This window comes from Tamandua tetradactyla, chromosome 10, assembly GCF_023851605.1.
Source record: "Tamandua tetradactyla isolate mTamTet1 chromosome 10, mTamTet1.pri, whole genome shotgun sequence".
NCBI classification, from domain to species: Eukaryota; Metazoa; Chordata; class Mammalia; order Pilosa; family Myrmecophagidae; genus Tamandua; species Tamandua tetradactyla.
The window spans coordinates 5084894-5112291 of record NC_135336.1 but is presented as its reverse complement, the minus strand read 5'-3'; the positions used below and the strand labels follow the sequence as shown (position 1 = coordinate 5112291).

Here is a 27398-nt window from a genome sequence, read left to right as displayed (position 1 = left end):
AGTAAAGAGATTCAATCTGTCATAAAAAACCTGCCACAAAGAAAAGCCCAGGACTACATGCTTTCACAGGTGTAGTCTAACAATTACTCCAAGAATTAATATCAATTCTGGTCAAACTCTTCAAAAAAATTGAAGGGGAAGGAACATGACTTAATTCATTCTACAAGACCGACATCACCCAAGTACCAAAGCTAGGTATACTACAAGAAAAGAGAATTTCAAACTAATTTTTCTTATGAATACAGATGCAAAAATCCTCAATAAGATACTTGCAAATCAAACCCAACAGCACATTAAAGGAATTATACAACATGATTAAGTGGGTTTTACCTCAAGTATGCAAAAGTGGTACAACATAAGAAAATCAATTAATGTAATACACCACATTAACAACTAAAAGGGGGAAAACTACATGATTACTTCGAGTAATGCAAAGACATTTGACAAAATCCAGCATCTTTTTTTTGATAAAAACATTTCAAAAAATAGGAATAAAAGGAAACTTCTTTAACATGATAAAGGGTATATATGAAAAACCCACAGCTGACGTCATACTCAATGGCAGAAGACTGAAATCTTTCCCTTTAAGATCAGGAACAAGACAAGGATGCCATACTGCACCACTGTTATTCAACATTTTGTTAGATGGTCTAGCCAGGGAAATTAGGCTAGAAAAAGGGGAAAAAAAGCCATCCAAATTGGAAAGAAAAAAAGTAAAACTTTCATTATTTGCAGATGACATGAACCTATATTTATAAAGTCTAAAAAAAATCTTCAACGCAACTACTGGAGCAAATAAATGAATTCAGCAAAGTAGTGGGATACAAGATCATTATGCAAAAATTAGTTAAGTTTTGAAGCACTAGTAATAAGCAATCTGAGGAGAAAATTAAGGAAAAAATTCCATTTACAATAGCAACTAAAAAAATCAAATATTTAGGAATAAATTTAACCAAGCAGTAAAGGACTTATACACAGAGAACTATAAAACATTGATAAAAAAAAAAAAGTTAAAGAAGACCTAAATAAATAAAAGGGCATTCCATGTTCATAGGTTGGAAAACTGAAATCATTAAGATGTCAGTTATGCCCAAACTGATTACAGATTCAAGACAATCCCAATGAAAATTCCAGCAGCCTACCTTGCAGAAATGGAAAAGCCAATTATCAAATTAATTTAAAAGGGTAAGTGTCCCCAAATTGCCAAAAACATCTTCAAAGAAAAAAACTAAGTTGGAGGACTCACACTTCCTGACTTTAAAGCATATTACAAAGCTACAGTGTCAAAGCAACATGGTACTGGCAAAAGAATAGATCTATTGACCAATGTAATCAAACTGAGAGTTCAGAAATAGACCCTCACATATTTGGTCAATTGATTTTTTAATGTTTTCTTAATTGTGAAAAATAATATATATACAAAAAAGCAATACATTTCAAAGCATACCACATCAATTAGTTATAGAACAGATTTCAGAGTTTGGTTTGGGTTACAGTTCCACAATTTTAGGTTTTTCCTTCTGGCTGCTCCAAGACACTGGAGACTAAAAGAAGTATCAATATGAATGATTCAGGAGTCATACTCATTTGTTAAATCCTTTCTTCTCTTTTATAACTCCACCTTCTCCTTTGATCTCTTTATTTTAATTTTTTATTTTTTATTGCTATATATTACATATTCACATACCATGTAATCATACAAAGTGTACAATCAGTGGTTCACAATATCATCATAAAACTGTGCATTTATCCCCAAATCAACATTTTTTTCCTTTTTTGTGAAAGATGACATATATACAAGAAAGTAATGTTTTAAAGCACCTCACAACAATTAATTGTAGAACAGATTTCAGAGTTTGGTATGGGTTACAATTCTACAATTTTAGGTTTTTACTTCTAGCTGCTCTAAGATACTGGACACTAAAAGAAATACAATACAGTGATTCAGCAATCATACTCATTTGTTAAACCCTACCTTCTCTGTATTACTCCACCATCTCCTTTTATCTTTCTCCCACTCTTTAGGGGTATTTGGGCTATCCCAATTCTAACTTTTTCATGTAAGAAAGGGCAGTCAATAATATGGGATAAGCGGATAGAACTAGTTGATGTTCTGGAGAGGCTGGCCCCTCTACATTTCAGGATCTTTCTGGACTGGGAACCTATCTGGAGGTTCTTTCCAGGTTTCTGGAAAGTTACCCTAGTGCATGGAACATTTGTGGAATCTTATATAATGCCCTACATGTTCTTTAGGATTGGTAGGAATGGTTTTGTTGGGGGTTAGCAAGTTAGAATAGGTAGCAATGTCTAACTGAAGCGTACATGAGCGTAATCTCCAGAGTAGCCTCAACTCTATTTGAACTCTCTCAGCCACTGGTACCTTATTTGTTTCACTTCTCTTTCCACTTTTGGTCAGGATGGCATTGTTGATCCCACAGTGCCAGGGACAGGCTCATCCCTGAGAGTCATCTCTCACACTACTAGGAATACTTTCATCCCTTGATGTCATATCCCACGTACAGGGGGAGGGCAACAGTTTCACTTGCAGAGTTGGGCTTAGAGAGAGTGAGGCCACATCTGAGCAAGAAAAGAGGTCCTCCAGAGGTGACTCTTAGGTATACCTATAGGTAGGCTAAGCTTCTCTGTTACATACATAAGCTTCACAAGAGCAAGCCTGAAGATCAAGGGCTTGTCCTATTGACTTGAATGTCCCTAATGTTTGACACAGTATTAAGGGTTTCCCCAGTGGTAAAGTTTAATAGTTCCACAATATTTCTCCCATCCCTCAAGGGACTTTGCCAATACGTGTTTATTATCTGCTTAATATACTCTGGGATGTATCCAGGCATTACATTAAGCTACACAGGATTAAAGGCTCTCATTTTTATCCTGTGTTTGGATTGCTTAAATGATCTATCTAGACAGGTTGAGTTAGATTATGTGTAAAGAAGATTTAGATTCTGGACAAAATAAGATTTTCTTCCTTGGTCTCAATGAGTAGATGAGGTTCTAAAATATAGCTGATGTCTTCCTTACACCTGTATTCTGAATTACGTAATCCTGACCTGATCAGCTTCATTCGTATCTCAAATACCAAGTTATACATATATAAAACAGTCTGTCAAAATCCAGAAATAACAATTCCCACTCCAGACTAAATGTGACTGCTATAAGAGCTTACAATCTAGGCCCCTATTTTCTTATAAGTGCTTTCTAAATGAGACCATACAATATTTGCTCCTTTCTTTCTGGATTATTTTGCCTCACCAAATGTCCCACAAGTTTATTGACAATGTTGCATGCCTCACAACTTCGTTCCTTCTGTGTGTGTAACAGCACAATGTTCAATCATATGTATACACCATCATTCGTCAATCTACTTCTCAATCAGTGCATCCTTCAGCCATCTTCATTCATTGGGCATCATGTATAATGTCCAAAGTCAACAGTCCATTAACACTCTCAATTTTAGATAATTTCATTGTTCCCAAGAGAAGGATAACCAGTAAACATTCCCTCACCAAATAGAAAATCTAAACCTCCCCTTAACTCTTTCCCTCCCCCCATTATTTATCCCTGTGTTGCTGTGAGACTGTTGATGTTTTCCTGTTAAACACAGCCCATAGCATGCAATAGCAGTTTTCCCCCATACCCTGAATTTATACACTCTTTGTACAAGATTCATACATTTGCAGTACTTCTTATAAGAACTTATTTATATTTGTATTGTTAATCAGTGGGACACATGGTTCCATGCAACTCCTTTCAATCATGTTCACCTTCAGTATGGCAATATTACTTATAGACCCACTAGTGAACTGCCTTCATTTCTCTCTATTCCCTTACATTTAAGTTCAACCTCATTAGCTAACTGTTCACCCTTCTCTAGCTTCTGTGTATCTCTAGGTCCTCTATCTTCTGTATTATAAGCCTCTGATTTTACCTTTACCATTGTCATAAAAGTGGAATCATATGGTACCTATCCTTTTGTGTCTGGCTTATTTCATTCTCATTATGTCCTCAAGGCTGATTCGTCTTGTCATGTGCTTCAAAACGTCATTTTATCCTACTGCTGCATTATATTCCATCATGTGCATATGCCACATTTTGTTGATCTACTCGTCTGTTGATGGGCACTTAGATTGTTTTCCTCTTTTGGTGATTGTGAATAATGCTGCTATGAACATCAATGTAAAAATGTCTGTTTGTGTCACTACTTTCAGCTCTTCTAAGTATATACCAAATAGTGTTATTGCCAGGTCATGAGGCAACTTGATAGTTAGTTTCCTAAGGAACTGTCAAAATGTTTTCAATAGTGGCTGTACCATTATACATTCCCACCAGCAGTGCATATGTGTCCCAATTTCTCCACATCCTCTCCAACATTTTTAGTTCCCTATTTGTTTAATAGCAGCCGTTCTTATAGGTATGACATGGTAGCTCATTGTAGTCTTGATCTGCATTTCCCTTATAGCTAATGAGATTGAGCATCTCTTCATGTGCTTTTTAGTCATCTGAATTTGCTCTCCAGAAAAATGCCTATTCATAGCTTTAGCCCAGTTTACAATTTGGTTGTTTCTTCTTTTGTTGTTGAGTTGTATGATTTCTTTATATATACAGAATATCAAACCTTTATCTGATGTGTGATTTCCCCATGTTTTTTCCCATTGAGTTGGCTGCCTCTTCACCTTTTTGACAAAGTCTTTTGAGGTACAAAAGCATTTGATTTTGAGGAGTTCCCATTTATCTATTTTTCTTTTGTTGCTTGTGCTTCGGGTGTGAAGTTTAGAAAGCTACCTCTTTTTACTAGGTCTTGAGAATGTTTCCCTACATTTTCTTCTAGGAGCTTTATGGTACTGGTTCTTATATTTAGATGTTTGATCCACTTTGAGTTAATTTTTGTGTAGGGTGTAAGGTAAGGGTCCTCTTTCATTCTTTCAGCTATTGATATCCAGTTGTCCCATGCTGTCCTAGTTTGCTAGCTACCAGAAATTGAATGGCTTTTAAAAAGGGGGGATTTAATAAGTTGCTAGTTAACAGTTCTAAGACTATAATTTCCAAATCAAAGCAAGGCTGTAGAAATGTCCAATTTAAGGCAAACAAGGAAAGATACCATGATTCAAGAAGGCCAGTGATATTCAGGGTTTCACTCTCAACTGGAAAGGTACATGGCGAACATGGTGACATTTGCTAGCTTTCTCTCCAGGCTTTTTGTTTCATGAAGCTCTACAGGGGACGTTTTCCTTTTTCACCTCTAAAGGTCTCTGGCTGTGTGGGCTCGTGTGTTTCTTGTGGTTCTCTCATGGTTCTCTCCTAAATGCCTCATCTTTTAAAGGATTCCAGTAAACTGATCAAAACCCACCTGAAATGGGTGGAGTCACATTTCCATCTAATCATAAGAGCCCAACCTACATTACTAAATAGAGATTAGAAAGAAATGGTTGCTCCCACAAGATTGGATCAGGATTAAAACATGGCTTTTCTAGGGTACATAATCCTCTCAATCCTCCTTTCTGGGTACATAATCAAACCAGCACGCATGCCCAGTATTGAAAAGAGTATTTTGTCCCAGTTCATGGGTTTGGGGGCCTTGTCAAATATCAGTTGACTAGATTTGGTGGTCTAGTTCTGTGCTCTCGGTTCGATTCCATTGGTCAATGCCTCTATCTTTGTGCTAATACCAGGCTGTTTTTACCACTTTGGCTTCATAGTAAGTTTTAAAATCAGGAAGTGTTAATCCTCCCACTTAATTATTCTTTTTAAGGATGCTTTTAGCTATTCACGGTCTCTTTTCCTTCCAGATGAATTTGATAACGACTTTTCCAAGTCTTCAAAGTAGGTTGTTGGAATTTTGATTGGTACTGCATTGAATCTGTAGATCAGTTTGGGTAGAATTGACATCTTAATCACATTTAACCTTCCTATCCATGAACAAGGAATGTCTTTCCATTTATTTAGATCTTTTTTTATTTCTTTTAGTGATGTTATGTAGTTTTCTGTGTACAAGTCCTTACTTCCCTAATTAAGTTTATTCCTAGATACTTGATTCTTTTAGTTGCTATTTTGAATGGAATTTTTTCCTTAATCAACCCCTCAGTTAAGTCATTGCTTGTGTATAGAAACATTATGATTTTTGCACATTAATTTTATATCCTGCTACCTTGCTGAATTTATTTATTAGCTCAAGTAACTTTGTTGTAGGCTCAGGATTTTCCAAGTATACTATCATGTCATCTGCAAATAACGAAAGTTTTACTTCTTCCTTTCCAATTTAGATGCCTTTTATTTCTTTTTCTTGCCTGATAGCTCTAGCAAAAACTTCTAGTACCGTGTTGAATAATAGTGGTGATAGTGGGCATCTTTGTCTTGTTCCTGATCTTAGGGGGAAAGCTTTTAGTTTCTCTTCATTGAGTACGATGTTGGCTATGGGTTTGTCATATGTGCTCTTTATCATATTGAGGAAATTACCTTTGATTCCTACCTTTTGAATTGTTTTTATCAGAAAAGGATGTTGAATCTTGTTGAAAGCTTTTTCAGCATCAGTCAAGATGGTCATGTTATTTTTCCCTTTTGAATTATTAAGGTGCTATATTAATTGAGTTTCTTGTTTTGAACCATCCTTGCATTCCTGGAATAAATCCCATTTGGTCATGGTGTATATTTCTTTAAATGTGCTGTTGGATTCGATTTACGAGTATTTTGTTGAGACTTTTTGCCTCTATGTTCATGATGGAGAATGGCCTGTAGTTTTTCTTTCTTATAACATCTTTATGTGGTTTTGGTATTAAAGTGATACTCACTTCATAAAATGAGTTAAGTAGTGTTCCTTTTCCCTCAGTTTTTTGGAAAAGCTTGAGCAGGATTGGTGTTAGTTCTTTTTGGAATGTTTAATAAAATTCCACCATGAAGCCATCTGGCCCTGGGCTTTCCTTTGTAGGAATATTGTTGATGACTGATTTCTTCCTTTTTTAATATAGGCATTTAGGAAATAAATTTCCCTCTCAGCACAGCCTTTGCCACATCCCATAAATTCTGATATGTTGTAGTCTTGTTTCCATTCATCTCCAGATAGCTACCAATTTCTCTAGCAATTTCTTCTTTGACCCACTGGGTGTTTAAGATTGTTATTTAGTCTCCATATATTTATGAAAGTTCTCATTGATTGGTTATTGATGGTTATTGATTTCAAGCTTCATTCCATTGTGATCATAGAAAGTGCTTTGAATAATTTCAATGTTTTTAAATTTATAAAGACCTATTTTGTGCCCCAGAATATGATCTGTTCTGGAGAATGTTCCATGAGCACTACAGAAGAATGTATATCTTCATGTTTAGGGTTGTAACAACCTAACATATGTCTATTAGGTTTAATTCATGTATCAAGTTGTTTAACTTCTCTATTTCCTTGTTGATCCTCTGTCTGGTTGTTCCATCTATAGAGGAGAGTGTTGTATTGAAGTTCCCTACTATTATTGTTGAAACATCTAGCACTCCTTCAGTTTTGCCAATATTTGCCTCATGTACACTGGACCTCCTTTATTGGGAGCATAAACATTTATGATTGTTATTTCTTCTTGGTGAATTGTCCCTTTTATTAATATATAGTGTCCTTCTTTGTCTCTTATATTGTCTTTACATTTAAAGTCTATTTTGTCTGATATTAGTATAGCTACTCCCACTTTCTTTTGGTTACAGCTTGCATGGAACATCTTTTCCCATTCTTTCACTTTCAATCTATTTGTATCCTTGTGTCTAAGATGAATCTCTTGTAAGCAGCATATATCTGGATTATATTTCTTAACCCATTCTGCCAATCTGTATCTCTTAATTTCTAAGTGTAGTCCATTAACACTCAAAGTTATTACTGTAAAGGCATTTCTTGAATAAGGCCATCTTATCCTTTGGACTTTGTCAGATGTATATATTCCTTTCCCTCTTTCTCTTCTTATCTTTAAGTTGCCCTTCCTGGCACTCTTCAATTCTCTGCCCTCCTCCAGACTTCCCTCTCCTGTCTTTTTTCTTTTTAGCTGGCAGAACTCCCTTTGGTGTTTCTTGTAGGGCTGATCTCTTGTTGACATAGTCTTTCAGCATTTGTTTGTCTATGAAAACTGTAATCTATCCCTCAGTTTTAAAGGACAATTTGATTGGGTACAGAATTCTTGGCTGGAGTCTTTCTGTTTTGTGATTTTAAATATATTATACCACTGCCTTCTTGCCTCCATAATGCCATTGAGTAGTCCAAACTCAGTTGTATATGGTTTCCCTTGTATGTAGTAGATCGTTTTTCTCTTGTCACTTTTAGGATTTTCTGCTTCTCTTCAATATTTGACAGACTGATTATTATGTGTCTTGGGGAAGGGCTATTTGGATTTACTCTATTTGAAATTTGTTGGGCTTCTTTGATTTACTTATTTACATCCCTTATAAAGGGTTGGGAAGATTTCCCCCATTATATCCTCAACTATCTTCCTAGCCCTTTACCTTTTCTTCTCTCTTGGACACCAGTGTTTCTTATATTTGTGCACTTTGTTTTGTCCATCATTTCCCTGAGATCCGATTCAAATTTTTCCATCTTCTTTGCCATTTGCTCTTTTGTGTGTTCAAAATCAGTTGTCCTGTCCTCTAGTTCACTTATTCTTTCTTTTACCTCTATCTCAGTTCTTCAGCTTTTGCAACCAGGGCCTCCCTATGTGGTGTAGAAGACCCTTCAGGTCACTTACACCTGGAATTACTGTCCCAGTTGACTCCTGTCCCTTCTCTAGCTGTTCCTTGGTGCAGGAAATCTGCACCAATATTTTTTATTTGGTCTACAGCCTCATTAATCTTTGTGATATATGCTGTTTTTCTGTTTATTCTTTCAAATTTCTCTTTATGTTCTTCTAATGTCTTCTAGATCTCCTCTTTGTTGTTAGCCATCCCACTGATTTTATTCAGTAGAGTTATATAAATGTCTTTGATTAGTTGTTCCAAAGTCTGTGTCTCCTCTGGGGTTTTAATTTGGTCATTAGCCTGGGCTATATCTGTCTGCATCTTGATATGCTTTGTGATCTTTTGTTGCCTTCGAGGCATGTATAAATCTTGATAGGGTTACTCTGTAAGTTGATTTCCTTCAGTAGTCTAAAGCTTTGTATTTGCAGGATGGATGTGGAACAGGATATGGGGTGTGAGGCAGGGCAAAACTTCGTGGTGATGGGTTGTAACGCAGGTATAGGCACAGGTCTGGGATGCTATACTGGTACCTCTGATCATTAGGTGCAGGGCACAGGGTTCTGAAGGTGCAGTATGGGGGCCTGGAGGGCAAGGTGCAGCTCAAGCAGGCCTTGAAGCACATGAGCAGGATGCAGCATGGAAGACACAGAGGTAGGGTGCAGTGGGAGGCAGATGGGGGATTGTGTGGATGCACAGGGGCTGGTGTGCAGGCAGGATGTGGGTGGGTGCATGGAGCATGAGGTATGTGGGTATCAGAGTACGGGGTATGAAGCACAGAGGTCAGGACACAGGGAGAGTAGGGCGCAGGTGTGTCCTTATTCAGGGGTGGGGGCCAGAGGGCCAGGATGCAGATGCGCGAGTGTGTAGGGGTGGGGCACAGGTCGCGGGGGTTGTGGGATGTGGATCAGAGGCAGTTGATATCAGGTGGGTGGGGACCCAATTGCAAGTGTGGGCCAGGGGTGCACGCATATGTGAAGTGGGTCTGTGTTGCACAGATGCGCATGTGAGCACCTGCCAGGAGTCAAGAGGTCGGTGCACAGGTGTGTGGGTGCCTGTCGGGGAGCAGGTGACTATGCACCTATATGTGTCTGGGGGGCAGGGCCCTGGTGTGCGTGGGTCTGGGAAGCAGGACTCTAGTGAGCTTGTGTGCAGAGCAGACATCAGGGGCAGCGGGCGGGTGTGGCCCAGATGCACAGGTCAGCGCTTTCCCAGAGCTAGGGGGCATGGTGGGTGTGCATACATGTGCATGTGTGGGTCTGGGGGAGCCCCCCAAAACACTGATGTACACATAGGCAGAGCTGGGGGGGGGGAATTGCATGACTCTATGAGCTAGGGTTGGGTGTTGCCTGGGCATGAGGAGAGCACCCACAGCCTGGATACTCAGGGATGCATGTGAGAAGGGATGTGGGGGAGGGATGTGCAAGGTAGTGGGGGGCAGATAGCATAGGGGCAGGGTTCCTTGGGGGTAATGGGGGATAGGTGACAGAGTTCAAGTGCATAAGGTGTGGGGGAGTTGTGGGGCAGAGATGGCACACATGAGGATAGTGCTTTCAAGGAATGCAGCTTGGCCTAATTCCTAGTCCCTGTCTCCCTGTCTGTGCACTCCTGAGAGCTAGGGGCTGTCATTTGGAAAGGGGTAAGTTAGGCTGTTTGCACTAGCTAGACAGTTTCTAGCTAGTTTCTTGGCATCTCAGTTCTTCAGCTTTTTCCCTATGTGGTATAGAAGACCCTTCCGGCCACTTACACCTGGAATTACTGTCCCAGTTGCATTCCTGTCCCTTCTCTAGCTGTTCCTTGGTGTAGGAGTGAACTTGACCTATCCTCTCCTGCCATTTTACCAGAACTGCCAATTGATTTTTGACAAGGCTGCCAAGTCAACTCAATTGGGAAAGAATAGTCTCTCTAACTAATGGTGTTGGGTGAACTGGATATGCATACACAAAAAGAATGGATGAGGACCACTGTCTCACACCATGTACAAAAATTAATTCCAAATGGATCAAAGACCTAAATATAAGAACTATGACCTTAAAACTCCTAGAAGAAAACATAGGGAAGCATCTTCAAGATCCTGTGATAGGCAACAGTTTCTTAGATTTTACACCCAGAGCACAAGCAATGAAAGAAAAATAGCTAAATGATACCTGTTCAAATTTAATACTCTTTTTCGCCAAAGGACTTTGTCATGAAAGTGAAAATAACAACCTACTCAATGGGAGAAATTTTTTGGAAACCACTTATCCAGTAAGGGTTTTAATATCAAGAATATATTAAGGAATCATTCAACTCAACAATAAAAAGAAAATATAAAAGTAGGCAAAAGATTTGAATAGACATTTCTCCAAAGTTGAAATACAGATGACTAGAAAGCACATGAAAAGATGCTCAACATCACTACCTATTAGGGAAATGCAAATCAAAACCACAAGATATCATTTCACACCCAATAGAATGATCACTACTATTAAAAACGCATGCATGCAGAAACTGCAAGTGTTGGAGAGAATGTGGAGAAATAGGAACACTCATTTATATTGATTGGAATGTAAAATGGTGCAGCTGCTATGGGAGACAGATTGGTGGTTCCTCAGAGTATACTACATGATCTGGCAATCTCACTTTCTAGGTCTATACCTAGAAGAACTGAAAACAGGGATTCTAACAAATATTTGCACCTCAGTGTTCATTGTGGCATTATTCACAATTGCCAAAAGATGGGAACAACCCAAATGTCCATCAGCTGATGAAAGGATAAACAACATGTGGTACATCCATACAATGGAACATTATTCAGCCATAAAAAGGGATGAAGTCCTGATGCATGTGACAATATGGATAGACTTTGAAGATAATTTGTTGAGTGAAATAACAAAAGGACAGATACTGTGTGATCTCACTGATATGAACTAGTTATAATAAGCAAACTCAGAGTTAGAATCTAGACTCTAGGTCACCAGGTGACAGAACTGGGTAGAGAATGGGGAGTTGATGCTTAACTTGTACAGAATTCCTATTTAGGTTGATGGTAAATATTTGAAAGTGTATGGGGATGATAGTATTTGTTACTCTGAGTGTAATCAACAGGACTGAATGTGGTTAAAAGGAGAAATTTTAGGAAATATAAATTAGTAGAATAAAAATTAAAATATAAAACATTGTACTGTACAACACAAGGAACCCTACTGTAGAGGTAGACTATAGTTAATTGTGCAAGTATAAGAATGTTCTTTCATGAATTATGGCAAATGTGTGATACTAATACAAGTTGTCAATAAATAGGGTGTAAATGGGAAAAATACACTTAATGTAAATTATGGATGATAGATAATAGTACGGTTTTTACTCATCCATCAATTGTAACAAAGTTAACTTCTGTTAAAAAACTGCAATTGGAAAAAAGTGCTGCCATCCATTGTCACAAATGTTCCGCACCGATGCAAGGTGTTGGTGGTTGAGTGGTATATAGGAGTCCTGTATTTTAAGCATGATTGTCTTGAAACCCCAGTTGAAAGGACTGTAGTTTAAAGAGTTAAAGAAACAAGTCCAAGCTGGTAAGTGGTAGAGACAGGAAACACTAGCCTGTTCCAGAGCTCAGCTGAGCTATGGAACACTGAATCACGTGAACTCTGCCCAGCTCCTCTATTTTCATGTAAGAGTCTCAACATTTACTGTGTGATGGCTCACCAGTGCCCCTTGTCAGAAATGCAGATTCCACCCTCAAGACAAATTTTGATTCATCTCTATTTCAGTAGTTCTGAGCAAGTTCTGGAAATCTGCATTTTTAACAAGCCTCTGAGATCATTCTGATGCAGATGCACCTGACCAAGTCCTCAGTGAGTGAGGACAATCCATTAGAGCAGAGAAGAATGGTCAAGGGAAGTGGTTCTTCACAAAAGCAGAAAGCAGAACTAAGAGAGATGATGGAGAAGGAACCTAGAAAGAAGGGGAGAACCCGCGCCCATGAGCAATCAGGCTTTAGGAAGAGCTGAGCTGCAGGAGGCAGTACTAACTGCTGCCTTCAGAGTCTTCAGCACCAACCACTTTCCTACCATGCCCAGGTATGACAGCCAGGAGCAGCATGATGCCTGACAGCTTACTTGTCTCTACCTACACAGGGCCATGTGCAAAAATGGTACTTGATATTTGCTGACCAAATGGATAAATACACCAAAAAAGAAATAGACAATATTTTCTCACTAGGTAACTAACCCCTAAAAACTCAAGAAAGAAGACTGATTGGTAAGCATGGTTTCAATTTATCATTGCAATTAAGAAGAAAGAGAGGGGGAAGGGAGGAGGAAGGGAGGGAGGAAGGAGGGGGCAGCTAATTATCTTCCAAGAAAATACATGCAGACAGATTCTCCATCGCTCACAGTGGTCAAGATATTTATTTGCCATGGTCTGACATAATAAACCATTCTGTTCATCTTTTAAATTATGAGGAACTTCACAATATCTTCCTTAAGATTTTTCCTCACAGACCTTTAGCTTGTTTGTTTTCAGTACTTTATTGTGGAGAAGTAAGGAACCAGGACTGTTTTTATCTCGTTGTTGTACCCTTAGCCTTCTCTCAATAAAACATTTGCACGGTTTGTGTGCTCACTCTTTAAAAGTTGGAAGAGATATTCTTGAGAAAACAAGTAACCAACACGCAACCCTAACAAAATCTGGGGCTGACATTTGCAGAAGGTCTTCCTCCCTATTTGACTTCCCAAACTTTGTAAGAGAAAAAGTATGTAAACCAAACTACAGTTTTTCTTCCTTATGATGATTAAAGAGAGTCAGTCTCCCTTGGCAAAGAGAACACTGCAAAGTCTTTGTCTCATTTCTTCAAATGAGAATACCTGGAATATCTTATTGATATCAAATGTCTGCTATACTGCATTCATAAAGATGGTGACCATGGCCACTACTGTGGTGTGACTGGGTAGTAAAGAATTTTCCCTGATGAGTTCATCCATCCTTTTCACACCAATGGAGCCCACTTAATAGATGGAAGGATAAACAAGTCAGAGGGTCCAGATTCAAGAGGCCTATCCAAGAAGTGACTTTCGCCTCGGTCTCATAACCACCATATTCTAATCAACCACATGCCAGGTTACCGCAAGTGAGGAATTTGCCTTATTAGTCCTTTTGACTGATAATATCCATTGGCAGGACATTGTAAACACAGTCTTTCAGGACACCACTTCCTCTGACTTCTCTGACCTCCTCTTCCCCACTCTTTATTTTGGGATTTGCAGAAATGTCAGCATGGCCAGGTATCAGTGACAGGAAGTTTGGGGCTACAAAATAGTTCCTGGGCTATGTGTAACTCTCCACTCCTCAAAGGCTCTGCTTTCATCAAGCCTTAACAGGATGAGTGAACAGCTAATCCTTTGATTCAATGAAATCTATTTTTGATGCTAGGGAAACCCAAGAGCCAAGAAGAGGTCACAGCCTGTCCCACTAATCCACGCACCATTTTCCACCTTACAGATTGTGCTTTTTAGACCTCACCAGCCAGGTTTCCACACTAGGGAATTTGTCAACAGTATGTGATTTTTCCTGCAAACTTTGGGATTCTTTCAGCATCAGATTCTTTTCTGTCATCTGTGAGAGCCACGAAGCTACTAAGACAATGGGATTCACTGAGGCATGTCCTAGGCAAGGGGTCCACATTTTTTTCTATTCCCGAATCCTCAATAACTCAGAACAATCCCCATTTCAAATAATCCGTCCTATTGTCTCCTTTCTGTCTTATATCCCACTGCCAATATGGGAGCCACTAGCCACATGTGGCAATTGTGCACTTGAAATGTGACCTCTCCAAGTTAAGATATGCTGTAAGTGTAAAATACATACCTTACTTCAAAAACTTGGTATGAAAAAAGAGTGGAAAATATCTCAATAATTTTTTATGTCAGTTACATATTATAGTGATAACATCTGGGGTATACTGGATCAATTAAAGTACATTATTAAAATTAACTTCATCTGTTTCTTTTTACTTTTTTTAATGTGGCTGCTAGAAAACTTTTAATTACAAACATGAACTACATTATATTTCTATTGAACAGCTCTGGCCCAAACATTCTAGTAACTCATAGTGCAGATGACTGCTGCTTAGATTTAGAAGGAGCACAAAAATCTTTTGTTGAGCCATGTGCTGCAGTTTTAGTTCAAGAAAGAGTAACCCTGTGTCTGTGCCCCTCATCATCTCCTCTTCACCCAGCACTGCATAGAAAAGAAGCCAGGCAGTGGGGCCATCAGAAACACTTTGCTCACTTCCAAGGATTTGCAGTTCCTATCTTCCCCCTTCAAAACAGAAGTCACATTTGGCGGTAATTATTACTAAGACAGGCTTTGGACCATTGTGCACTTGTTCCCAAAACTTAAATCAGAACTGAAATAAAGAGACCCAGTTCAGTGGCTGACACAGAGAGCTCAACAGAGAGTAAAGGTGATTCTCAATTCTCTTTTTAATACCTTAGTAGAGAAACATGGTCAGACTCTTTATCATCATTTTATTTTCAAGACTTGATGGCAAAGTTCTTTGAGAATTTACCAAGGATTTGTCAAATTAGAAGTCACGTGCTTAACTAAAGTATTGCAAATGACGGTCTTGCTGAAAAGAAGCTTTGCAATTCTTGGTTATGAAAAAGCTGAGGACAGTCAGAAGAAGTGCACAGAGGGGTAGAGGCCCATGTACATATTCCAGAGAGCAAAACAAAATAAAAAACCCAGGAGCCAGTGTAAGCAGTGTGGGGAATAGGGGGTAGGGAAGCCTGAATAGTGCCAGGTAACATGTGATTGCTTTTTCCTTTTTTTTCCTGACAGTAGAAAATTAACATCAAAAGAACCGAATAATGGAATGTCTCCTTGAATTCTAGAGAAACATTTGACAAATGTCACATGAGTCTTTTCAGAATGTGCATTGAAACTTGCTCAGAGAAAGGAAGGTGGGCCCAGTCTGGCAGCATGGGGTGCTACTGCCTGGAGAAGCCATGAGGGTGGAAAAGACCCAGTTTGCACAGGCCGCCCTGGGGTTGCACACTTCCCACCATGCACCCACAGGGGGGCCTCACCAAGAGCTTCAACTTTTGATGTATCTTAAACTAAAGACTTTTTTTTTAATCAAAAGCTGTGGTTCAAATGTTAAATTCTCAAGACATCATTTCAGCAATGAGTCTTTGCCAACCACAAAATAAACCCACCGTTTTTACTTATTCTCCCCACTTTTCATGAGTAGACTGCCAGCTGAGATTACTTCAATGCCAAGTCCTAATGTTAGTTCTTTGTCTCCTAACTTGCTTCTAGACCTTCTGTCCCTTCCATCAGCCTGTATTTCACTCACCAAGCACAGTGGATGCTCAGAAATGTTTCTTCACTAAACATATACTTTATGATGCTAAAAAAAAAATTTGCAAAAATTTTCTTTTGCACAGTTTCCATATCAAAGAATGGATTTATATGCATTTGCTGAAAAATCACAAATATGGAATTTCAGGGCTCTTTCAGCCACATATTCCAATAAATGGGTTTCTCTATTTGTGTATTGTTTTTTTAAGTCTGTATCAGTTCCCTTGTTTCTGTATTGCCTCCTGCCTTCAGTCCAATTGGACTTTCTATTCTTACGGCCTAGCACTTGTACCTAAAGTGCTGGCCACAGGGCCTAAATAGCAAAAGGCATTACAAACACTTTGGCTGGAAAATGAGGCCATTTTCACGGATGACAGACTGAGTTTGAGGGGGAAAGATAAGTTCTGCTGGAGGTGTGAAACCCTGCCTGGTTATGGATGTAGGCATTGCGGAGGCATCAGCATCCAGATGCTGTGACAACCATGAGAGTTAATGAAATAGCCACGAAGTGGAGTGTGGATCACAGATAGAACTCAGGGAAAACCATGGTTTCAAACAGCTCTGACCAGAGGATGGAGAGCTGGGAAGGACAGTGCCTTGGGAGCCATCCTAACTGTGAGGGCCAAGGAACAGGTGGTCAACAGTGTAGAAAAGAGAGGCACTAATAATAGGACAGCAGAAGTTCTCATTGACCTTGCCGAGAATCAGTTCAGTGAAGTAATAAAAAGAACAGATGCCAAAAATTTAAATATATATCTCTAATTATTATCTGCTAAGTAGGTTACCCAATGTGACTACTTCACTGATATAGATGATTAAGAGTTAATAAACATGGTACCTAACAATGTCACCTTCCTGGTTTTGACAGTGTACTATGGTTATATAAGATGTTATCACTGGAGAAGTGGGTGAAGGTACTCGCTGTACTATTTTTGCAAACTTCTTGTGAGTCTTAAAATATTTCAAAATAAAAAGTATTTTTTAAAAAAAAAAAAAAGAGTTAATATGGCATGGCATTTCAAAGACACACTCTGAGCCCCACACGGAGGCTTATGCACTCTACTCACTGACACACACTTCTCCCTGCTCACAGGGGCCGGCCATCCCTTAAGCTACCCCTAAACTCTCTGTTTCTCAGTGAGCAGGTATAGAGCTAGTATTGCAAGGCTTCTGAAGTCAACTGAAGTAGGAACTATACCTATACGTATTCGTGGCACTAACTCACAACCTTGGACCCTGTTGTTAAGTCTCTGTCTGAGCGTTGGGATCTCACCTGTGTCTCAGGATTTGGGGGGAAGGGGGATTCAGTGAGACCATGTTAGCTTTTGCCCTCCCATGTTGCATTCATGACCACTAACCAGGAATCTGCTTTTGACTCTTTCCCTTCCAGGATGCCTCAATTGCCCACAGATTCCACATGATGAGAGAGAAACACCCAGAAAAATTCAACAGTAGGTAAGAGGGCAATCGCCCCTGTAGGCCCCTCTGCGCTGCCCTCCATCCCCTCCCCGCCCCACGAGACTGGCCAGGCCGAGGCCTCCCACCTGCTCTCAGGGAAATAAATACTCTTGGCCAGGGCCACCAAGGAACTCCGCTTTCCTGCCAAATTGCCGGAAGGGGGGTTTCCATTTCCAAGAAGAAAGAAATGTCAGAAACCTGCCACGGCCTGGTTGCCTCTCCCATCCCAGAGGTTGCTTGCAGAGGGAGGGAGGGGTTGAGGGGTAGAGAGGGAAGCATGGGCATCCGCCTAGGGGCAGTTTTGCTCCTGGTTAGCTGGAGCATACAGTGACCCCACCCACAGCCCCTTGCAGTTCTCTGGGGAGGAGGCAGAAACGGTGGAGGGGGTTCCCAAGGCCCCTTCGCTTCTCAGTGTCCCAAAGGGGAGGAGGCGGCCACTCTGCGTCAGGCTGGAGATGAGTGGGAGTGCAAGGACCAGGGGCTGTGTGGTCTCTGCATCCATGGACAGCAGAGGGCAGCAGTGGAGGGGCCTGTGGCAGCCTCTACAAAGGCGGGGAGACCAGAGCCCACCAGGTCCCAGCCTCCACTGAGGCGTCCTGTGTGAAGGATGAGTGTTAAGTCCAAAAATGAAAGGGAAGAGAAAACCAGGTCATCGACATACAAAGCAAAAGACTTTTTGCTTGCAGGTGGGAATTTGTGAGAACTGAGTTGTGATAGGCATATCTCTCCCCTGGGATTGTTAAATTACCTTTCTCCTTCTCCCTTCTTTCTTTTTCTTCTCATTGGTTCATTTCTATCCTTTCTCTTTCCTCTTTTTTGTACCACTTCAAGATGATGGCTGGACCCCTCTCTCACACTCAGGCAGGTGGGAAAAAGGGTGTATAATAATTTGGATTTGGTCGTTGAGCCTGAGAGCTTTAACTTTTATTTAGCTCATAAGATTCTCTTCAAAGTAGAGGCCAGGACGTTATCTGGCGACATTCATTTAAATCCAGCACCCACAAAGAGCTCCCTCATTTTCTTTCCTACTTCTTTCCCCTGATCCTACACCTGACAGGTTAACCGAAAAGAAGAAAATCATTTTAGGGATCAGACACTGAACAAAAGCTTCAGGAAGAGTGAGGTATGCGGTCTAATCGCCACTGAACTAACTATTAGGATTTGCTTTCAATTTCCATCACAGGCACATTTCTTGTTCTCTCACACAAGGAGACCACACCCACTCTCTAACTGCTATTACCACCTGTATTTCAGCCCCCACTCCGATACAGTCACAAGCTTACAAATCAAATGTTCCCTCTCTCACAAAACCTTTTTCACTCTCAAATATATGTACCATCACAGTTTTTCATACCTCCACTCTTCCAGCCATTCCACAGACTTTCAAAGTAGCCATGCACGTACACATTGCTGTTTGAGGCGCCATATACTTGAGAAATCCATGGGGTGTGTTTATTCATTCACTCAGCAGCATCTTTTGAAAACATTCTATGGGCCAGGTACTGCTCTGTAGGTGTTTTAGATAAAGATGTGTAGCCCAACGGTGGGAACAGACTGGAAAGTAAATGTGCGCAATGACTTGTTAAGAAAATAGAGGTGAGCTGTGGGAACACAAAGCAAGAGCATGGGACTCGACCTGGAGAGTTTTCCAAAGACAGAGATGCTTAAACAGAGATACAGAAAAGAAGCTGACATTTGCCAGGTTGGAGAAAGGAGAAGGGCAACCCAGGCAGAAGGGATTAACTGTGCAAAAAGATACAAGGGAATGAGAGAGCAGAGCGTGGCAGGCTTGGGGAAGGGCAAGCCTCTCCGTGTGGGCGGTTGTATGGTCTCCTGGCACAGGAAAGGGGGGAAACCTCCATAATTTGTAGAGAGCAAGAGAGCGGAGGGAGGGAGGAATTTCTCCATATTCCACAATTCAAAAGACAGGTCACCATATGGCATAAATGGAGCAATCATCCATTATCCACATGTGAAATTATGCAGCCCGAACTATCTAAATAAGGCACTTGGGGTGTTTATTTTTCTCTTCACACCTTCCTCCCACATGCGTTTTAATATGTCAGAATTAAATACAACTAGAACGATACACCTGTCCGGGGAAAAAAAAAAGGTATAGCATGCATTTCAATGCAAAGCATGGACCGATTCACTGTGAATGGAATTTTGTTCCCTTCCCACCTCTCACGTCCCATTACCAAAACTATTCTTTGTGATTAGATTCATGCCTCACCCTTCACCTGGCTGAGATCAAGGTAGTGTGGTCTCCTGTGATGACGGGCACGTGGATTTGCAGGTTAGTCCTTGGGGTTGTCCAATATGTGGAGACGCAGTGGGATAGAGGTGGCATCACAAGGCCACAGAACACTTTCTATTAAGAACCTCGTGTCCCTGCTGCTTCCACCCTGCCTTTCCCATGTTGGAAAACACCCAGGATGCCCCGTTTGTCCACTGCGAGGCAGGCGAGCAGCCATTTTCTCCCGGCTTCCTTATTTAGCATGGGAGCTGGTTTTAAATAGGCAGGTGGTTGTTGCCATGGTTACCCCATTACACCAACAGCTAAACTTAGGAAGGGCCACAAGGGAGAGGAAGAAGCCTGACACCCAGGATTTGGAGATGTAAACGAGATTATCAAACAGGGCTTCGTTTTAACTTGGCTGAACTTAGGTTCTCCAAAGAGTGGCCACTGCTGGGCTGGGAGCCTTTACCTTTCATACCCAGCCCTGGACCCTCAGGGACAACCCTGCGGTCAAATCCAGAAACTGTAATTGTTTTGTTTTGTTTTATTTTCAACAAGGGAGTATGACTAGCCAAGGCTAGAACTTATCGAGAGATTTTTATCTTCCGCATTGTTCATTGAGTTTTCTGGGCTCTTCTAACAAGAATTACAAACCTGGGCTCAAGGAAGCTTGTTTAGTTTTCTGGATTATTCTAATAAGAATTCTGAACCTGGAGTCATGTTCATCAGGGGCTCTGAGAACACCTGGAAATGGTATGGAATACATTGAAGGTACTTACCTAGAGAGGACGTCCATAACTATCAGAAGGTTCTTAAAAGGACCCATAACCCTCAAATGGTTAAAAATCACAGTTCTGAGGCCTCTTTGAATCCTAAGAGGCATCAAATCATGATTCAACTATGGGGTTTCAGGAAATTCTTCCCCCAATGGCACAGGTTGTTACCAGGGAAGGTGGTTGGTTACATGAACTAAATTATGTTCCCTGATGAAATAACTTTGTTAACAGGGCAAGAACCAGACTCAAGGATGCAGGAAAATACCAAGTATGATGGGCAAGGAGAAAAGGCCTTTCAGGACCTACGTGGGGCTATTTGGGGCACTTTTTACTCACTAGTCATTGCTAAATTAGGAATGTTATGAACATTATCATTTCATTGTTAACATAAACAACAGAAGAGAGATTTAATTCAACTGTGTTCCTAATGTGTTAGAAAGCGTGCTAGGATACTAAAATAAATAAGACATGATCACTGCCTTTAAGGAATTCATATTCTAGCAAAGAAGGAAAAAAAGCCTCAAATATGTTTTACAACATTATTTTAACATACAAGGAGGTGATATATAATATAATATAAGAAGTTGTATAGTATACATACATTAATGGTTGTGTCCCCTATCATTTGTAAATTAATTGTTCAGAGTGCAGAAATAGTGTTATAAGAAAAGTTATATTAAGGACTGTTATTTTGTGAGCTCCTATGGGGTGCCAGGCTGTGAAGCAGGTTCTCCAAATATGTTAACTTATTTAAATCCCAAAACAACCTTACAAGATGAATATTAGCATTCCCATTTTACACATGAAAGAACTGAGGCTGGAGAAGCTAAGTCACCTAGCTGAGATCATATATCTTACTAAGTGGTAGGGATGATTTGATTCTAACCTGGCTTCCAATGCCAGAGTCCAAGCTCTGTTTGCTGCACCTGCTATCTCCCATGGATTTCACTTAGCAAACACCAGTGTATACCAGACACGGACAGGTACTTTATATGTGAGCCCACTCAATACAAGAACATAAAGCATGGGTGTTATTGTCTCCATTCTAGAAATGAGGACACTCAGGCTAAGCAGGGTTGAGCTATCATCAGCTCCATCCACTCTTCTAGATTGTCTCTGTAGGAAAATGTCTGCTGAGTTCCAAAGAGGAGACCATAGCGTAGACCCCCAACTCTTACCCCATGCAGCAGGACTCTTCTCCCTGTTTCAATGTTCAGTGGAAGGAGCAAGACTGGCTACATGATTGGTGGGTCCAATGACAAAATGAAAATGCTGGGTCCCTTGTTCAAATACTATTAATTTCAAGACAGTGATGGCAGTGCATTAAATCAAGCCCAGTGCCCTTCTAAGCACTGGACTCTATGCGATTTATCAAGCTTGAGACAACAGTGGCAAGGAGAAAGCAGTTAATTTAAATTTGAAAATGACACTTCTGCCAGAGCTCACAGAGTGCAACATTTGCAATAGAGGCAAAAGAATGGAGGAAAGAGTGTTTCAACAAGGGGGAGAGAAGCAGGCAGAAATCAGAACTAGCAGAGGAGCTGAAGATGCCACCAAAGTCTTGGCCAAGCACAAGTCCTCTATCAAGTGTCCAGATTGAGTCTCTGTGAAAGTTTTTATACAGATGGAATATATACATAAAAGCTACTCACTTCCAAAGTCACTGTCAGTGAGTATCCAGAAAGAGAAGTCTGACTGTGGATTTTTTGTAGTTATTGGTCAGAAACCCAGGGCACTTGAGGAATGTTGTTATTCCAAACCTGTTGAGTGTCATCCACTTGAATGTGTCTCTCAGCAGTTTGGCTGAAGCAAGATACTTCCTGTAAGCTTTTCAAAGAGACCGCAACAGTGCTTCATTCCTACCAGAAGCTGACCGCCTTTCCCAGAAGCCCCTGGGGAGTTAACAAGCTCTGGAGTGTTAGTTTTCTTGGAGTCAGACCTGAGGAGTAGTTGATGAGAGGATCCCCAGCAGTCCTAATGTAGGTTGAGTCCTTAAGAGATTGGAAATATATCTTGCAAATAACTAAGCACTTAGTAGATGTTTATAGAAGGAGGCAGCAGGTGATAGACCGAGTTGCCATCAAAACTTGGCTCTGCCATTTACCAACTCTGCCACTTACTAGGCATAATCTCCCTAACCCTTTGCTTCCTCATCTGAAAATCTTGCAAGATTGCTATAAGTACTTAATGATGTAATATGAAGGTTCACAGCACATAGTAAGTTCTCGATAAACACTCATTGTTGAGTATTGTTGAATGAAAACTATGAGGGAAGTATTACTTTGTGCCAATAAAAAGCTTTTATGATGGAGTTAGGTGGGATTCAGTTATCACAGGGTCTTTGCTCCATTGATGTAGCCCTTAAACTGAAAAGTTGGAGAACCACTACATTGAGGTGACCACAGCAGCAATACATCAAGTCTGTCCCAATCCCTCTCTTAGGGAATGGCAGTATGCCCCAATATGCACACCAACTAGGACTGAGTTAGATTCTACAGGACTGGAGCAGTAGAGGGGAGTCTCTTCATTGTCTCCATGAAGATTCAAGGGCAGAGGTTTGGGGTCTGCATACCAAAGATTCTAAATCCAAATGCTTACTTTGGGCTAGAGGCAGGAACAGGTAAGGGATCACAGAGTTTGGCTGAAATGATATCAGGAGGAGCAGGACAGGAGTAAGTAAGGGAGAGTTGCAGGACAGGTGCTATGTGCATCATGGATGCTTATGGTTACCAGCCCAGGCCTTGGAAAGCATAGTTGGTGGGTGGGTGAGCAAGTGGGCCAGGGCAACAAGTTGCCCCAGATGTGACTACCCTTCCTTCATTAATGCTTGCTCTTTCCTCGCCCACTACACACATCTTCCCTTTAAATGAACACAGAGATGTCCTGTTAGAGACAAAATAGACACCAGCAAAGCTCGAATCCTGCCAGTCTGGAAAGAAAAGGACCTCTTCTCTTGAATACCTGTGTTTATGTCCTGCAGTTACAGCAAAAAAATATGTATGCATCACCGTTAGATAAGATTTTCTTTTTTATCTAAAAATAAACCTATTCTAAGTTATTCTTTCCAGGAACCTGTGAGGTAGTCCAATGTTACCACCAAGATGTTTAGCTTTTCTAAAACATAAAGATATAACAGCAGAGCAAATACAACAGGGTTAAAATTTCCTGACATTGGAGTCTTCATTCTGTGCCCTTAGTTGTGTTTTGCATCTCCTCATCTAATTCCCAGCACCTCAAAAGAGAACTGTCCTAAATACCAGAGGTTCAAATTGTTTGCACCTTTTCTCCTCAGATCAAACCACTTTTTCAAATACTTGGGATTCAGAAAATCCCCAAATGAAGTTAACTGTGACATTTTCTTTTCTTCTTTTTTTTTTTCTTATCCTCATAGATGTTTATAAAGAAAATGCAAACTTTATGCTTTGTGTTCAATTACCTTTGGCTCTTCAACTCAGTTCTTACAGAGTAATGTCCTTATTTACTGACTGTTTATGTACTTACCCACAAAATATTTTATCCATCACCCATTTCTCCTTGGGAGAGACACAGAAAGTAAAATGAATGAAATATGGGTCAATGTTTTTTTTTTTCCCACCAGATGGTCATCATTTTGCAACTACAAAAGACTAGGTTTTTATTGGCTGAACTATTTGTTTACAGTCGGCCTTTTATTACTTGCAGAAATGAGGGAACAGCAGCAGGGAACATTCAAAGCCTTTAATCAAAGATTTTAGGAGGCTGTTACTAAAATTTGTGTGCAAGTCTGTCTTGATTTTACTGTGAATAAAATACTTGATTCACAGTATTTGAGGTAATATGATGAAATCACATTGACTCCTAACATTTCTTTCATTTCCTCCTGGCTTCATTCAGACAGCACAGCCTCTCAGACGGCTTACCCAAGAGCAGCCTATGGTATCTCAAGGCTCCCTACAAAGTTGCAGGTTTGCCAGAGTTATTCCTTACTTTAGCTTAGCAGGCCAATTTTCCTAGCACCTGTCAGCCCAGTATAGAAAAGGTATTATTCATGTCAACAAAGAGTGGAATAAGTTTGTGATAATATCAGAAGGAACTTGAAAGCAAGCTATGTTTTCAAATCTTTGGGCCAGATAATCCATTAGTATCAATATTTATTGATTGATTGATTTCTGGGAATATTTCCATCAAAGAGCTCAAGATGTAGTATATAATAAAGATCAGAAGGGTTAAAGTCAGCAAGATAACCTCATGGAAGAAAATCAAAGTACACATATTCAAAGCAAGTTAGAAGCTGGCTGGGTCCTCAAGTAAGTGTTGACAGTCTGGATGCTTTCCAGAAGGGAGAGGTCAGAATGTGCCAGAACTTAAAACCATATCCTATAAAAAATGCCGAAGTAATCGAGATTATTTCACTGAAAACAGACTTACGGAGAATCCTCACAAAGGATTTTCTTGTAAAGGAGTAATTAGATTATTTTTGTATGGAAAATATAACTGGAAAGACCAATTTAAATCCCAAATAATAACATCAATTCTGACAGTTACAGTGAGCAGTGGGCTGTTAGGGATGGTTATGAGTTTCAATTTTATGTTTATGTGTGCTGGGCAGTCACTTTGGGGCTCCGATGGAGCCCAGTGCCCAAGAGTGCAATTATGTCATCAGACAACTCAGATTCAAGTCCTGGAGCTGTCACTTATGGCTCAAGTTACTATATTTGTGACCTTGATCAAGTTACTCTTACTAAACCTCAATCTGCTTACCTGGTAAATAGGTGCTATAACACATTATCGCAAATTTAGTGGCTTAAAAGAATGCAAATTTATTATATTAAAATTCTGGAGGTCAGAAATCTGAAATGTGTCTCTCTGGCCTAGAATTAAGGTATCAGCAGGGCTTCATTCCTTCCTGGGTGATCTAAGGGAAAACTCATTTCCTTGCCTTTTCCATCTTCTAGAGGCTGACTGCACTCCTTGGCTGATAGTCCCCTCCATCTTCAAAGCCAGTAATGGCCAGCCAAGTCTTTCTCACATTGCATCACTCTGACATTCTCTTCTGCCTCTCTTTTACACTTAAAAGAACCTTTGTGAGTATATTGGCCCCACCTTGATAATCCAGGATAATCTTCCCATCTCAAGGCTAGCTAATTAGCAAGCTTAATTCTATCCACAAGCTTAATTCCCCTTTGCTGTGTAACCTAACACAGTCACAGGTTCCAGGGAGTAGTACGTGGACATGTTTGGGGTGGAGGGAGCATTGTTCTGACAACCACAAGTACCTCACTTCATGGGACCATTTTGAGGATTCAATGAAACAATGCATTCCCAATGTAATCTGCACTGCTCCAACCCATACTAACAAGTAGTGGTCATCATTTGCTGAGTGGTTGCAAGCATTTCATATACATTATTTTTAATAATAGATAATAATTCTTGGAGCACAACTTTCCAAGAATAAGACGAATATTATCAATCCATTTTGTAGATTTAAAAAATGAGCCTCAGAGAGATTATCAACTTTCTCAAAACCATATAACTAGTTAATAACAGAGCTGTTATTCAAACCTAGATCTCTAACTCCAGAGCTGCTATTGTACTCCCCTGTCTCTCTCTATGCCCAGTTTGGTACCCAAAGAAGAACCCAAGAAAGAGACTAGAGAAGAGCCTCAGTGATGATTATAGGAAATAAAACTCAGACCCTCTTAATTGAAACAAAATCATTTGTCCTGGAAAGGAGAAGGCAGAGGATCCACAATAAGAAATAGTGACCACACCTCCTTATTCTCCATCCAGGCTTAAGGAAAAAGGAGGAAAAACACTGCTTATAGTGAGTGTGGTAATTTGGAGCTATGTACCCCAGAAAAACAAGTTCTTGATCTTAACCCATTCCTATGAGTATTGACTTATTGTAAATAGGACCTTATGATGAGGTTACTTCATTTAAGATGTGACCCAACTGAGTCAGAATGGGTCTCAATCCTATTACAAAGGCCTTATAGAGAAGGCAACAGAAAGTGAAGCTGTGGGAAGCAGCCAGAAGCTGGAAGTCATCAGGACCCAAAAGAGAAAGAAGATGCTGCCATGTGCATTGTCATGAGACAGAAAAGCCAAGGAACCTCAGCCAAAAGATACAGACCCCAGAAGAAAGGAAGCCTTCTAGCCTCTGAAACTGTAAGCCAATAAATTCCTGTTGTTAAGCCAACCTATTATATGGTATGTGCTTTAGAAGGTATGAAACTAAAACAATGAGGAATTTCCATTTTGGATGGGACAAGGAATCTTCTGGGGACATATTAAAGGCTGAAATGAGTTATTGAGAAAAGTTATAGATCTCCCCCAAGGATTTCTAGAAACAGAGGGTAGTCTCATTTATGTATCCATGATGGCCCCACTCCAAATGGAAGTTCTCTGCTTCCTCCTCCAGAACTGACTGAGGAGTCCTTACCATCCATGAGACTTTGTACCTCCATTGTTCCTCAATTCCCAATTGGTTCCCCAAGATATCCCAACCTAGGATTTCCTCACCACCCCCTCCCCCAGCCCAGGAGTATCACTTCCCAGCCTCCAAGATAGGTGCTTTTCCCACTCAATTCCACCCTACATGGAACAACCCATCAGTCTCCCTGAAACATGTTTTCTGTCCTACCACTACTACCCAAGAGCCTATTGCAACAATCCATGTTCCATTTAATGGAGCTAAACTTTCTTGCTTTGCATTCAGTGCCCATTATGAAGTTCTCCTTCTCAAACACAATTCAAACTTATCTCTTACTTGCCCTGTTACTCTGACCTCCCCCTCATGTTCTCATGTCCTTAATTCTTCAGTCTAGCATGACATCTCCCTCTGTGGCACTATTACTTGTTTAAAAATTTAGCCCAAAATATTCTGACCATCCCCT

The 27398-nt window shown here is 40.3% G+C and overlaps 1 protein-coding gene across 4 annotated transcripts in view; it reads left to right on the top strand.

The window, feature by feature from the left end:
- DGKG (diacylglycerol kinase gamma) overlaps positions 1-27398 on the top strand; it is a 206791-nt gene that overhangs the window by 104648 nt on the left and 74745 nt on the right. For all 4 annotated transcript variants that reach the window (XM_077117823.1, XM_077117820.1, XM_077117821.1 and 1 more), the window contains one exon: positions 17441-17505. In XM_077117823.1, coding sequence (XP_076973938.1) covers positions 17441-17505 — 65 coding nt within the window. The remainder of the gene's footprint in view (positions 1-17440; positions 17506-27398) is intronic.